At 34.6% G+C, this 15,667-nt stretch overlaps 1 protein-coding gene across 1 annotated transcript in view; it reads left to right on the forward strand.

Annotated features, from left to right (window-relative positions):
* Positions 1-15,667, forward strand: part of RNF17 (ring finger protein 17) — a 166,636-nt gene that overhangs the window by 124,091 nt on the left and 26,878 nt on the right. Inside the window, exons 27-31 of the mRNA XM_082701632.1 lie at positions 4,749-4,868; positions 5,946-6,026; positions 9,026-9,151; positions 10,641-10,697; positions 14,393-14,509. Of these exons, the coding sequence (XP_082557758.1) occupies positions 4,749-4,868; positions 5,946-6,026; positions 9,026-9,151; positions 10,641-10,697; positions 14,393-14,509 (501 nt within the window). The remainder of the gene's footprint in view (positions 1-4,748; positions 4,869-5,945; positions 6,027-9,025; positions 9,152-10,640; positions 10,698-14,392; positions 14,510-15,667) is intronic.

Raw genomic sequence — 15,667 nt, forward strand, 5'->3', positions numbered from 1 at the left:
AAATCCAGAGCAATCTATATTTTCAGTGCCATCCTGATCAAAATACCATCATCATTTTTCAAAGTGCTGGAACAAACAATCCTAAAATTTGTATAGAACCAGAAAAAAGACCCTGAATCACCAAGGAAATATTGAAAAAGAAAGAGCTGGAGGCATCACGTTGCCTGACTTTTAAGCTTTATTACAAAGCTGTGATCACAAAGACAGCATGGTACTGGCACAAAAACAGACACATAGACCAGTGGAACAGAGTAGAGAGCCCGATATGGACTCTCAACTCTGTGGTCAAATAATCTTCAACAAAGCAGGAAAAAAATACCCAGGAGAAAAAAGACAGTCTCTTCAATAAATGGTGCTGGGAAAGTTGGACAGCTAGGTACAGAAGAATGAAACTCGACCATTCTCTTAAACCATGCACAAAGATAAACTCAAAATGGATGAAAGACCTCAATATGAGATAAGAATCCATCAAAATCCTAGAGGAGGAGGGGCACCTGAGTGGCTCAGTAGGTTAAAACCTCTGCCTTCTGCTCAGGTCATGATCTCCGGGTCCTGGGAACGAGCCCTGCATAGGGCTCTCTGCTCAGCAGGGAGCCTGCCTCCTCCTCCTCCTCTCTCTCTCTCTGCCTGCCTCTCTGCCTACTTGTGACCTCTGTTTGTCAAATAAATAAAATCTTAAAAACAAAATCCTAGAGGAGAATATAAGCAGTAACCACTTCAACATTAGCCACAGCAATTTCTTTCAAGATACATCTCCAAAGACAAGGGAAACAGAAGTGAAAACTTTTGGGACTTCATCAAGATAAGCTTCTGCACAGCAAAGGAAGCAGTCAACAAAACAAAGCGGCAACACAAGGAATGGGAGAAGATATTTGCAAATGACACTACAAAGGGCTGATATCCAAGATACATAAAGAACTCAAACTCAACACCCAAAAAACATAACTCAAAAAATGGGCAGAAGATATGAACAGATAACTTCTCCAGTGAAGACATACAAATGGCTAGCAGACACGTGAAAATTGTTCCATCATTAGCCATCAGGGAAATTCAAATCAAAACCACATTGAGAAGGGCGCCTGGGTGGCTCAGTGGGTTAAAGACTCTGCCTTCAACTCAGGTCATGATCCCAGGGTCCTGGGATCGAGCCCCACATCGGGCTCTCTGCTGAGCAGGGAACCTGCTTCCCCCCTCTCTCTGCCTGTCTCTCTGCCTACTTGTGATCTCTGTCAAATAAATAAAACCTTTAAAAAAACACATTGAGATATCACCTTACACCAGTTAGAATGGCAAAAATTAACAAGGCAAGAAACAAAAATGTTGGAGAGGATGTGGAGAAAGGGGAACCCTCTTACACAGTTGGTGGGAAAGCAAGTTGGTGAGCCACTTTAGAAAACAGTGTGGAGATTCCTCAAAAAATTAAAAATAGAGGTACCCTATAACCCTGAAAATGCACTACTGGGTATTTACCCCAAAGATACAGATATAGTAAAGAGAAGGGCCATAGATACCTCAATAATATTCATAGCAGCAGTGTCCACAATAGCTAAACTATGGAAAGAGCCAAGATGCCCTTCAATAGACAAATGGATAAAGAAGATGTGGTCTATATATACAATGGAATATTACTCAGCCATCAGAAAGGATGACTACCCAGCTTTTGCATCAACATGGATGGGACTGGAGGAGATTATGCTGAGTGAAATAACTCAAGCAGAGAACGTCAATTATCATATGGTTTCACTTGTAGAACATAAGGAATAACATGGAAGACATTAGGAGAAGGAAAAGAAAAGTGAATTGGGAGATATCTGAGGGGGAGATGAACCATGAGAGACTGTGGACCCCGAGAAACAAACTGAGGGAAGGAAGGTGGGTAATGGATAATCCTGGTGGGAGATATTAAAGAAGGCAAGTATTGCGTGGAGCACTGAGTTTTATATGTAAACAATGAATCTTGGAACAGTACATCCAAAACTAATGATGTATGGTGACTTACATAATACAGTAAAAAAGGAAAATCAATTTTCCAAGTTTCTACCTTAGAAAAATTAAATCCATAGTAAACTGGAAAAAAAATAACTTGAGTGGGAATCAATAAAATTGAAAACAGGAAATCAAAAAAGAAAAGCTATGAAATTGAAAGTCATTTCATTGAAAAGATGAATAAGCTTCCAGGTAGGCTAAGAAAAAGGGGACACAAATTATTAATATCAGAAATGAAAGGAGATATCAACAAATTGTAAGCACATCAAAAGATAAGGAATACTATGAATAGCTCTGTGCCTACAGATTTGATAACCTAGATGAACTGGACAAATTCCTTAAATGATACAATCTACCAAAACTCACACAAAAAGAAATAGAAAATCTGAATAGGCCTATATCTGATGAAGAAACTGAGTCAGTAATTAATAACCTTCTAAAACAAGAACACATGGCCCATATGGTTTCATTGGTGAATTCAACCAAATATTTAGGGAAGATACTTTACATCTTCTTTACAGTCTCTTTCAGGGGATAGAAGACTAGGAAAGACTTCCTTATTCATTCTATGAGGCCAGCATTACTGTAATACCAAAACCAGGCAATGACATTATAAGAAAAGAAGGTTACACACCAGTATCTCAGGAATATACATGCAAAAATCCTCAACAAAATATTAGTAAATCAAATCCACAATGCATAAAAATAATTATATATATGTCATGACCAGATGGAAGTTATCCCAGGTATTCAAGGCTGATTCAACATTTGAAAATCAGTTAATGTAATCTACACATTAACAGGCTAAAATCGAAAAATCATATGATCATATCAGTAGATGTAGCTGCTTTTGAGAGGATCCAATACCCACTGATGCTAAAAAAAAAAAAAAAAAAAAAAAAAAAAAACCACACAACTGTAATAGGAGCAGAGGGGAACTTTCTTCTTGATAAAAACTGACAACGAAAACCTATAGCTAACATCATACTTAATGGTGAGAACCTCAAGACTTTCCCCCTGAGGTCAGGAGCAAGACAAGAATGTTCCCTCTTACAACTCCTTTTCAACATTATATGAGGAATACTAGGTAATGCAATAAGATAAAAGAAAATAAAAGATAAACAGATTGGGTAGGGAGAAATAAAACTTGGTTCACAGATGACATGTTTATCTAAAAAAGGCAAAAGAATCAACAAAATTCCTGAACTTTAAGCAATTATAGCAAGGTTGCTATAATATATATAAGGATATAAGGTTAACATACAAAAGTATCAATTTCCTGTAGTTCAGCAGTGAACACATAGAAACTGAAATTAATACAACACTATTTACATTAGCAATCCTAAAAACAAAATACTTATGTATAACTGTAACAGAATATGTAGAAAATCTGTATGAGGAAAACTACAAAACTGATGAATAAAATCAAAATGAGCAGAGGGATATTCCATGTTCATGAATTGGAAGACTCACTATTGCCAAAATGTCAGTTCTTCCCAACATGATTTGTAGATTCAATACAATCCCAATCAAAATCATAGCAGGTTATTTTGTGGATATCAACAAATTGATTTTAAAGCTTATATAAAGGGGCAAAAGACCCAGAAGAGTCAACAAAATATTAAAGGAAAATAACAAAGTCAGAGGACTGATGCCACCTGACTGCAAGACTTAATATAAAATTATAGTAATGGAGACAATCTGGTATTAGAAAAACAACAAATAGATCAATGGAATGGAATAGAGAGCCTGGAAATAGACCCATGTAAATGTAGTCAACTCATCTTTGATAAAGAAGTAAAGGCAATACAACTAGGCAAAGATGGTCTTATCAACAAATGCTGGTGGAACAAGTGGACATCCACATGGATCTAGACTTTTACACTCTTACACCCTTCACAAAAATGAACTCAAAATGGATCACACACCTAAATGTAAAACACGAAACTATAAAACTCCTAGAAGATAGCAGAGGAACTCTCAGTGACCTTGGGTATGGTAATGACTTTTTAGATATAGCACCAAAGACATGTCCCACAAAAGAAATAAGAAATAAGCTGGACTTCATTTAAATTAAAAACTTCCCCTCTGTTACAGCCAGCCTCAAAAGAATGAGAAGACAAGCCACACACTCGGGGAAAATATTTGCAAAAGATACATCTGGTAAAGGACTATTCTCCAAAGTGTACAAAAGACTCTTAAAATTCAACAAGAAAATAAACCAATTTATTCCTTTATTTTTTTAAAGATTTTATTCATTTATTTGACAGACAGAGATCACAAGTAGGCAGCGAGGCAGGCTGAAAGAGAGAAAGGAAGAAGCAGGCTGTCTGCCGAGCAGAGAGCCCGATGCGGGACTCGATCCCAGGACCCTGGGATCATGACCCGAGCCGAAGGCAGAGGCTTAACCCACTGAGCCACCCAGGCGCCCCCAATTTATTCCTTTATTAAATGTAAATCAGTGCTTCTAAAATACTTGGAGAAACAAAATTAAATTGTCTTCAAAAAGCAATTCTTAAGGAATGTATAAATCTAATAAGACTCTCTTTAAAAGAAAACTTCGGTTTATGCATAAAGAAACTTCTGACGATGAAATTTAATACATACATTATGGGATGAGGGAGTTCTGTGGGGTTTTTTTGCTGGAGATTATTCAAATCCAGATTTAGATATTTTTCTAGAATGTCTGGTATTTCAGACCTTTCTGGCCCCTAGTTTTTAATAGTAAATTTAAATTATAAATTTTATTTATCCTGTTTCAGGTACAATATTTGGATCATGGATTTACTGAGAAAATTCCACAATGTCATCTTTACCCTATTTTACTATACCCTGATACACCCCAGTTTTGTATTCCATGTCAGCTCTATAATACCAAACCTGTGAGTAAATTGTAATTTGTGGGATGATTAATCTTAAATACTGTCTTTTTTATTAACAATAATTTTCTGGAAATTAGAATGTAAGATGATATCCCTTTCAGTTGCAGCAAAAAAATAAAATACTTAGAAATAAGTTTAATAAGACAACTAAAGCCTTTATGAAGAGCACTACAAAATCGTACTTAAGGATATAAAAAATCATATAGTAAGAGAGGAAACCTAATCTCTTCATAGATGGGAAAGTGTAAGATTGTTAAAATATAGCTATTTCTTCATCAAATAAAATCGTAACAAATGGGAAGCTGAAAATCAGATAAAAGGAATGGCATTTTAATTATCTCTTGCTTCATAACAAATTGAGATAAAATTTAGTGGACTAAATTAACAATAAACTTACCTTCCCTCATAAAATTTCTGTGGCTCAGGATCCCTAGTGATGCTGCAATGAATACCCACTAGAGGTTCAGGCATCTAAGGGTTCACTGGAATAGAGGAGCCACCTCCAGATAGCTTTCATGGCATTGGCAGGTTGAGGCTCCTCAGTGGCTTCTGGCAGGAGGCCCCAATTCTTTGCTATGTAAACCTCTTAACATAAAAACACAACAGTCCCTGCCCCTTAGTAAATACATATCATAGGCATTAGGAAAGCACCATGTTGACATATTGGTGTTTTAAAAAAAAAGTTTTGTGATGCTTTGGTTTTTTTTGTTTGTTTTTGTTTTTTTTTTAATTTTTTATTTTTTATAAACATATATTTTTATCCCCAGGGGTACAGGTCTGTGAATCACCAGGTTTACACACTTCACAGCACTCACCAAAGCACATACCAGTAGGTTTACATTTTTAAAGCATTAAATGCTTCAGGAGAAAACTATTGTGGAACCCCAGGCAAATTATTAGTTTCTTCAGATCATTTTTATCATATACCCATGATATTCTCTTAAAACTACTTGTATATTTTATACTATTAATTACTGTTAACCTGGGTATGGCTACTTTTGTATTTCTTTATCTGCCTTCTGCTCTGTCCTATTTTTTGAAAGTGTGAAAGAATCTGAGTTTATTAATCCCAAATAGGTTGGGAATGTGTGGCAACCAGATGCAATAGAACTCCTTCAGGAACTGCTTTCAAAGAGAGAGGTGGAAATTCACATTATGGTAATGTATATTTACAGCATATATTGTGGATTTAAATTATTTGCTATAAAGTGTTATCAGTAACATAATTTGAGGGATATTTTTATGACAAGCCATGTTCCTGTGTGAATATAATTTATTCATTAATATGAAAAGTTACTAGTTGGGTTTCTAGGCTTGTTTTAAATAAACCTAATTTTGAGCAAGTTCCTGAGAACTTCCATAAATACTAAAGTCAGTAATCTGAAAGATTCTTTATCAGCAACAGGGAGCAGCATCAACGAACTGGAATTGCTTATAAGCACATATAGTTTTCAGGATGTTACCGTGTATGTAGCACTGTGTTAGGTGCAGCTAATTCCTGCTCTCAAAGAACTTATCTAGTTAGTGAAACAACCAGATATGGGACAAAAATCTTAAAATTACACACTACAAAGTAACATGCCAAGAGCCAAGTGATAAAAAGAGTTAAGTGTGTGGAAACAGCCAAGATTCCCTTCAACAGACAAATGGACAAAGATGTGGTCCATATATACAATGGAATATTATGCCTCCATGAGAAAGGATGAATACCCAACTTTTATATTAGCATGGACGGGACTGGAGGACATTATGCTGATTGAAATAAGTCAAGCAGAGAGTCAGTTATATGGTTTCACTTACTTGTGGAGCATAAGGAATAACACGGAGGACATTAGGAGAAGGAAAGGAAAAGTGAATTGGGGGAAATTGGAGGGGGAGACAAACCATGAGAGACTGTGGACTCTGAGAAACAAAACTGAGGGTTTTGGAGGGGAGGGGGTTAGTGGGATAGGTGGTGGGTATTAAGGAGGGCACGTATTGCATGGAGCACTGGGTGTGATGCATAAACAATGAATCTTGGAACACTGAAAAAGTAAAATTAAGTTTTAAAAAAAAAGATTAAGTGTGATAGGAATTCAGAGATGGTAAGAAAAGATGGAAAATTCTCCTGACCAAGGAAACGGAATGCACAAGTAAACACAGAGAGACAGAACTGGGCATGGCACATTGAGGAAGTAGTTGCTATAATAATAGAATATAACAATAGTAGAATTATAACGGCTAGATTAATAGGGGTTTTATGAAGGAAAAGTTTTTATGAAGGTGAATAGGATTTAAGAGAGGTAAAAGTCAACCATTGGCACACTACATCAAGAACTAGTGATGTATTGTATGGTGACTAACATAACACAATAAAAAATAAATAAACACCAAAAAAGTCAATCATTGGAGCCCTATTGGCATTTTCTGAGTAGTGAGGTGATAAGTTTAATCTGCAGCTGTGTTTGAGGATTCCAGTAGTAAGGTACAAAACTGTAAGGAAAGTATTTCTGTATGAAAGGTGTAATTATGATAAGGACTTACCAAGAACCACAGACCCACTTACATAAAACAGTAGAGCAGCTTTATTGTTGCTGATATTAGTACCACGAGCCCCTATCTGGTTACCTATAGCCTCTGTGGAAAGTCATGGCAGTTGAAATTTTTTAGTTTATCAAGGTAGCTTTCTTTGCTGCTTAGCTTAACACAGGAGAGCAATTTGTAGTATCCGCAAGGCTGCTTAAAATGTCAGAAAGCGTGAACATGCATGCCCTGCAGCCCTTACTGCCATACTTGAACTTACCCAGACTTGCTCCTGTGTCTCTTATATACTACTAAGAAATACTGAGTACTTCTTATCAGCTGAGCTCTGTTCTTAGCCTGGAGGTACAACAATGAACTGAAGAGCCAAATTTCTGCCTTTAAGGAGTTTCTGTTTTAGTGGTGGGAAACAAAATTAAAAACAACATATAAGGTATATTAGATCGTGGTAAGTGCTAGGAAGAAAATAAAGAAGGAAAGGCTGTTGGGGAGGGTGGGCCCGGGAGAAGGTAACATTTTAAATACAGTGGTCAGGGAAGACCTCACTGCAAAAAATGAGAGATAAGTAAAGACTTTAAAATGGTGAGAGGACAAACCATGCAGCTCTCCAGAGAACAGTGTGGAGAGCTCCAGGCACTAGGGCTGGAGCAGAAGGAGCAAGACAGAGAAGAGTTGGAGATGGGGGAGATTTGTGAAAGTTTTAGCTCTCAAGCTGACCCAGGCAGCCACTTGAGGATTTGATCAAAGGAGTGACATGACCTACCCTTGCATTCTAGTATTTCCAGTCTGCTACACTAAGTGTAGTAGTGGAGCTACTGGAGAGTGAAAAAGATAGGGAGCAGGAAGATCTGCTGAAGGCAATTACAGTAACTCAGTAGAGACAGTAGGCCTAAGGTGGTACCAAGTGTATGGTACCTAAGTTATGTACATGTTCAGTACCTAGTAAATGTTAAGTGGACTTAAGAATTTTAAAACTATTCTCATAACTCCTTCTAAACAGTCATGAATTTTTTCTGATTCCTGCCATTTCTGGATTTTTAACAGAACTTCATTTCTTTACCTCTGGACTATCTTTTCTTTCTCCTTCTACTTAGTATAAATTATTAGTATCATCTAAAGGTGATGCAATTTTTTTTCTGTTCCAATATCACTTTATTTATGAATGCAATAGAATATTATTTTTTTATTTTGTCCTCAAACCATTTAAAAATGTAAAGATCCTTTTTAGCTCACACACCATACAAAAACATGTGGCAGGCCAGATTTGGTCCACAGACTATGGCTTGTCAACTTGTGTTCAACACTGTGAGTTTTGTAAAGTGAGGCATCTCTTAAATTCATCTATACCTTCCTTCTAGTACGTAATTCATTGCCTTACTGTAATTTTTTTATAAATAACTAGAAAACTCTCTACCTTATGGACATGTAAGCATATTTCAAAGAAACCATGGTAGTAGAATTGCTGTTTTATAACCTGCCAAAATACTAGGAAGAAAATTTTAAGAAATGAGCAGCTAGCCAAACTGGTAATACTGTGGTCATTAGAAATCTAATTTCATATTTGTCTACCCTAAAATTTTAATCTTCAAACAGACTTTATTTTTATAGTAATAATCTTGTTTGTTGAACTTAAATAGGAATTACCTGAAAACCCATGGGAGAAATTATCTATTCATCTCTATTTTGATGGAATGTCACTTTCTTATTTTATGGCATACCATAAGTATTGTACTTTTGAGCATTCTGAAGAGATATTGAAAGAAGTAAGTGAGCTATTTTTCTATAAAAATCTAAATTATAGAAAAACAAGTTCTGGATAAAATGTCATATAGTGCCTTATACTTCAAGTCTTTAGTACAGTTCTATGTGTCTGATACGTTAAGAAAGTATAGAGAATTATCAATTATTTGTTGAGAAAGCAATATATCATGCTTTATAAACATCCTAAAAAAGACATCAGTTGCACTAAGATTCAATTAATGTTTCATATCTTTAAACTTAGTGAAAAGGCCATATGTTATATGGCCTTTTATAACATTAGATATAATGTTGTTTGAATACAGAAATGTAAATTATAAAGTGCTAATAGAATTCACTGCCAGAAAAGGATTCTCTCAGCAGATAATTTTTTTCCTTTTATTTGACATTATAACATTTCCTCCATTTTGCCTTTTTACAGGAAACTCAGAGCTGGATTTTAAGCTTAATTTCAATAAATAGCCCTCTCCAGTTTTCCAGTGCTACTGTTTCTTAATATTTTTAAAAACATAACTAGCCTACTATAGATATGTTTTCACATTGCAATATGCCATAAATACTTAATGTAAATGGGGAATTCATCATAAATAATAACATTAACATTTTATAATGCAAGGTATTTTTATTTCTAGACTTACAGTTTACTTGTTAGGTTTTTAAATATTCCTGTATGCAACCAAACATTGAATGTTCAGTTCAATATAGAAAACTTTCTTCTTCACATAGAAACTGTGATATTACTTTATACACGTAATTCTTGTCAGTTTTTTTCTTATGAGCAGAAGGGTGTGTGTGGTATGTGTGTTGATGTGCATGCATGTGTATTTGTAAAAAGGTATACCATCTGTTAAACTGGATTTATAAAGATTACTAAGTCCCTCCTTTCTAGTTGTACTCTTTACTGTGAACATTTTTTAAAAATATGTAAGAATTTCTTCTCTCTCATAATAAACTGCAGCTGGTCCTTGAGCAACACAGGTTTAAACTGCTTAGGTCCACTTACATGTGGATTTTTTACAGGACTGTAAATTTTTCTCTTCCTTACGATTTTCTTAATAACACTTTTTTTCCTCTAACTTACTTTATTCTAAGAATACATATATAATACACATAACTTATGAAATATGTGTTAATCAACTTTTTGTTATTGGTAAGCCCTCCAGTACGCCACTAGTAATTAAGTTTTCAGGAAGTCAAAAGTTATATGTGGATTTTCACCCCAAACCCTCATGGTGTTCAGAGGTTAACTGTAATTACTATTGACATGCATTTAACATAATTTGAGGATTCTTACTATTGCACTATTAAGTTTACTCCAGAACAGTAGATTTTCCCATAGTTAACACAAAATAACTATGCCAACAAGATAACAACAAAATAACTATGCCAACAAGAACATGCACCCAGTTTTTGTGGGGATGAAATATGAAAGTGCCTTAAAAATACTATATAGTTGAAGATGGTTTATTTATTAACAATACTATATTATTTCAGAAGCTAGCAGATTACAATAAAAAGTATGAGGATGAAAGATGGGAAATAAGATTTGAGGTAAGTTTCAACCCAAATATTTTGGAAACTTTGGACACTTCATCAGTACAAAGGATCTAATATAAGATCAGGAAGTAAGCATTTTCTTTTATTATGGCTTTATTGAGATATAATTTACATACTATAAAATTTACCTTTTTAAACTGTACAATACAGTGGTTTTTTTGTATCGTCAGAGTTGTGCAGTCATCACAGCTATTTAATTCCACAACATTTCATCATCCCAAAAAGAAGTTCCGTACCAATAGGAGTCAACTTCCCATTTTTCCCTTTCCCAGTGTCCTGGAAACCACTAATCTTCTGTCTCTCTGGATTTGCCAATTTTGGAAATTTTATAAAATAAAGAGAATCATAGAATACATAGCCCTTTGTAACTGGCTTCTTTAGCTGGAATAACATTTTCAAGTTTCATTCACGTTGTAGTGTAGTACATATCCTTCTTATTGCTGAATAATACTCCACTGTATGGATATACCACATTTTATTTATGCATTACTCTGTTGATGGACAATCTGTTGGGTTTCTATCTTTTTGCAGTTGTGAATAAAGCTGTAAACATTTGCATACAAGTTTTTATGTAGACATCTATTTTTCCTTCTCTTTTGGTATGGACCTAATTCCTACTAGTGGAATTGCTGAGTCACATGGTGACTCTATTTACCATTTTAAGGAACTACAAGACTGTTTTCCAAAAATGATGCCCCATTTTACTTTTATACTAGGAATGTACAAGGTTCCATTTTTTCCCCATATCCTTATCAACACTTGTTATCTGACTTGTTTCTCACCCATAGTTATAAAGTGGTATCTCATTGTGGTTTTGATGTGCTTTTCTCTCATGACTGATGATGGCGAGCATCTTATCATACGCTCTTTGGCCATTTATATATTTTCTTTGGAGAAATCTCTATTCAAGTACTTTGCCCAGGATTTGACACCAAAAGCAAAGCCAACAGAAACAAAATTTTAACCAAGAAGCTTTTGCACAACAAAATAAAAAGGTGGCCTACAGATAGGGAGGAAATATTTGCAAATCATATATCTGATAAGGCATTACTATCCAAAATATATAAAGAATATATATATATAACTTATACAACTCAATAGTAAAAAATAAACAATCTGATTAAAAAGTGGGCAGAAGAACTAAATAGACATTTTTTCAAAGAAGACATACAGATAGCCAACAGGTACATGAAAAGGTGCTCAGCATCATCAGTCATCAGGGAAATGAAATTTAAAACCACATTGTGGTATCACTTTACATATATTAGAATGACCATCATCAAAAAGACAAGAGATAAGAAGTGCTGGCAAGAACATGGAGAAAAGGGAACCTTTGTGTACCAGTAGAGGGAATATAAACTGGTACAACCATTATGGAAAACAATATGGAGGTTCCTCAAAGAATTAAAATTAGAATTACCCTTCTCAATTTCACTTCTAGGTATATATCCAAAGGAAACAAAATCACTATCTTAAAGAAGTAACTGCACCCGTATGTCCATTGCAGCATTATTTACAATAGCAAGACATGGAAACAGCCTGTGTCCTTCAGTGGGTGAATGGATAAAGATTTGGGGTGTGGGTGTATGTTATACACATTCTTTACACAATGAAATAGTGTTCTTTTCAGCCATAAAAAGGAAGTCCTGCCTTTTGTGACAACATGGATGGACCTTGAAAGTATTACGCAAAGTGAAGTCAGTCAGATACTATATGATCTCACTAATATGTAGAATCTTAAAAACTGAACTCAAATACAGAGAAAATATTGGTGGTTGCCAGGGATGAGGGTATGGGGGAAATGGGTGAAGGCAATCATAAGATATAAACTTCCAAAGTCCTGGGGATGTAATATACAACATTATGACTATAGTTAACACTGTATTGTATATTTGAAAGTTGCTAAGAGAGTAAATCTTTAATGTTTTCATCAGAAAATGTTTTCACCAGAAAATGATTGATGTTAGCTGAACTTGTGGTGTTCATTTTACAGTTGTATACATATACTAAAATCGTTATGTTGTATACCTTGCACTAATACAATGTTATGTGTGAATTATATCTCAATAAAACCAGAAAAAATGGAAAATAAAAGTAGAAAATAATGAAAAGAATTCCTCTGCCCATTTTTAGTTGGGTTGATTTTGTGGAACTGTAAGAGTTCTTTACATATTCTATACGTAAGTCCCTTATCAGATACATGATTTGCAGATATTTCCTTTCATTCTATGAGTTATCTTTATACTTTGTTATTAGTATCCTTTAAAACACCAAAGTTCTAGGGGTTTTTTTTAAGATTTTATTTATTTACGAGAGAAAGAGAAAGAGTGAGCACAAATGGGGCAGAGAGGCAAAGAGAGAGGGAGAAGTGGACTCCTGGCTGAATAGGACCCTGAGGTCATGACCTGAGCTAAAGGCAGACACTTAAAACCAACTGAGCCACCCAGATGCCCCTAAAACACCAGTTTTTAATCTTGGTGAAGTCTAGTATATATGCTTTCTTTTTTCCACTTGTGCTTTTTGATGCAGGAAGTAAGAGTTTTAATGAAAGTTCCAATTATTTATAAGTAGAGTTTTATTCCTGTGATTATAAAAATAACAGATATTTATATATAATATATATTATATTTTTATATAAAAATAACAAATATATTATATAAAAATATTTCTGTGTATAAAGTGCTTTGTAACAAATCAGTAATATAGCAGTCAGTAATCAGTGTTCACTGAATGCTACTAAGTGGTTCAGATAGGTTTTGTTCTGTTTTGTCACCAGTTTGGAAATATAAATAGTAATAAATTAATTTAGTTTGAATGTGATCATTTTACTTTTTCTGCTAATTACCATATTTAAAACTCTTTAAACTTTCTTAAACACCACCTACATTTTTATATTTTTGTTTTTAACAACTGCTGACTGCCAGGTTCCTCTTGGGAATCATCTAACTTTTTATTTTTTTTTTTTTTCAGAGTTTAAAGAGAGCACACTTTTTTGATGATTTTAACCTAAATCTTCTTTTGGCATTTCATATATTATTTTAGGGTTTTTTTTTTTAACTTTATTTATTTATTTATTTATTTACTTTGACAGAGCACAAGCAGGGGTAGTGGCAGTCAGAGGGAAAAGGAGACACAGACTGAGGGAGAGGAGGAAGCAGGCTCTTGTGGGAGCAAGGAATCCAGTGTGGCACTTGGTCCCATGGGATCATAACCCAAGCTGAAGATGTTTGCCTAACCAGCTGAGCCACCGAGATGCCCCATACTACTTTAGTCTTTACTGTAAAATATGTACTTACTCTAAAAATAAATGGAATACTATAGAAATGTGAATAAAAAAATGTACCCCTTTCTATACCTCAAATAATTGAGTGGCAATTACTGTTAGCTGTTTGTTAACCATTCTTCTGGAGTTTTATGTGTATAGGTAAATATGTATACATAAACATATATTTATATGAGTGTTTTAACACAAATTTTTTTTAATTGAGGAAACAAAAGGGTGTTAAAGGTCTTTACTCACATTTTGGTCCTACTAAAACAATCATTTTGTGGTATCCATTATCTAAGAGAGTTTGCTTTCTGCTAATTGAAAATACATTGGCAATGTAATGAATTTTATCAAATTTTAATAATGTACTAGATTTCTATAATAGTCATTCTGAAATTTGAATTTATTTGTGGTGCTTTAGGAATTGCTTCTGTCTGAAACAGAGACTCCTATTTTACCACCATATTTGCTTTCATCTCTGCCTCCCCCAGAAGAACTCTATGCTGTTCAAGTTAAGCACGTTGTCTCACCTAATGAAGTATGTAATCTAAATGATTAGTTGCTGATTGAAAATATAACAGGAAATCTTAGTCTTAAACTCTAGGTTTGACTCTTTATACTTACATCCTCCTTTTTTTCAAATTTCATTTAAATTCTAATTAATTAATATATAGTGTAATATTGGTTTGGGGAGTAGAATTTAGAATTTAGTGATTCATCACTTAGATATAACAACACCCAGTGGTCATCATAACAAGTACCCTCCTTAATACTTATCATCACGCATTTATCCTATCTCCTGCCATCAACTGTCAGTTTGTTCTCTATAGTTAAGGGTCTCTTATAGTTTGCTTGCCTCACTCAATTTTTTCCCTTCCCCTATATTCATATGTTTGGTTTCTTAAATTCCACATATGACTGAAATTGTATATTTGTCTTTCTCTAACTGACATATTTCACTTAGCATAATACACTCTAGCTCCATCCATGTTGTTGCAAATGGCAAGATTTCATTCTTTTTTATGGCTGAGTAATATTCCATTATAAATATATACCATATCTTATTATCCATTCATCAGTCAGTGGAAATTTGGGCACTGTCCATAGTTTGACTGTTGTTGATAATGCTGCTGTAAACATCAGAGTGCATGTACTCAAATCTGTATTTTTTTTAATCCTTTGGGTAAATAACAGTGCAATTGCTGGATCCTAAGGTAGTTCTACTTTTAGCTTTGTGAGGAACATCCATACTGTTTTCCAGAGTGGCTGCAGCAGTTTGCATTACCACCAGCAGAGTAAGAGGTTTCCCCCTTCTCTGCATCCTCACCAAAATCTTTTGTTTCCTGTGTTGTTAATTTTACCCATTCTAACAGGCATGAGGTTATATCTCATCACGGTTTTGATTTGTATTTTCCTGATGATGAGTGATATTGAGCCTCTTTTCATGCTCCTGTTAGCCATCTGGATGTCTTCTTTGGAAAAATACTTGTTAATGTTTCTGCCCATTTCTTAACTGGATTATTTATTTTTGGAGTGTTGAGTTTGATAAGTTCTTTATAGATTTTAGATACTAACCCTTTATCAGATGTCATTTACAAATATCTTCTCCCATTCTGTAGGCTGCCTTTTAGGTTTGTTGATCATTTCCTTCACTGTGAAGCTTTTATCTTGATGAAGTCCCAGTAGTTTGTTTTTG

This window comes from Mustela nivalis (assembly GCF_964662115.1).
Source record: "Mustela nivalis genome assembly, chromosome: 15".
Taxonomy (NCBI): Eukaryota; Metazoa; Chordata; class Mammalia; order Carnivora; family Mustelidae; genus Mustela; species Mustela nivalis.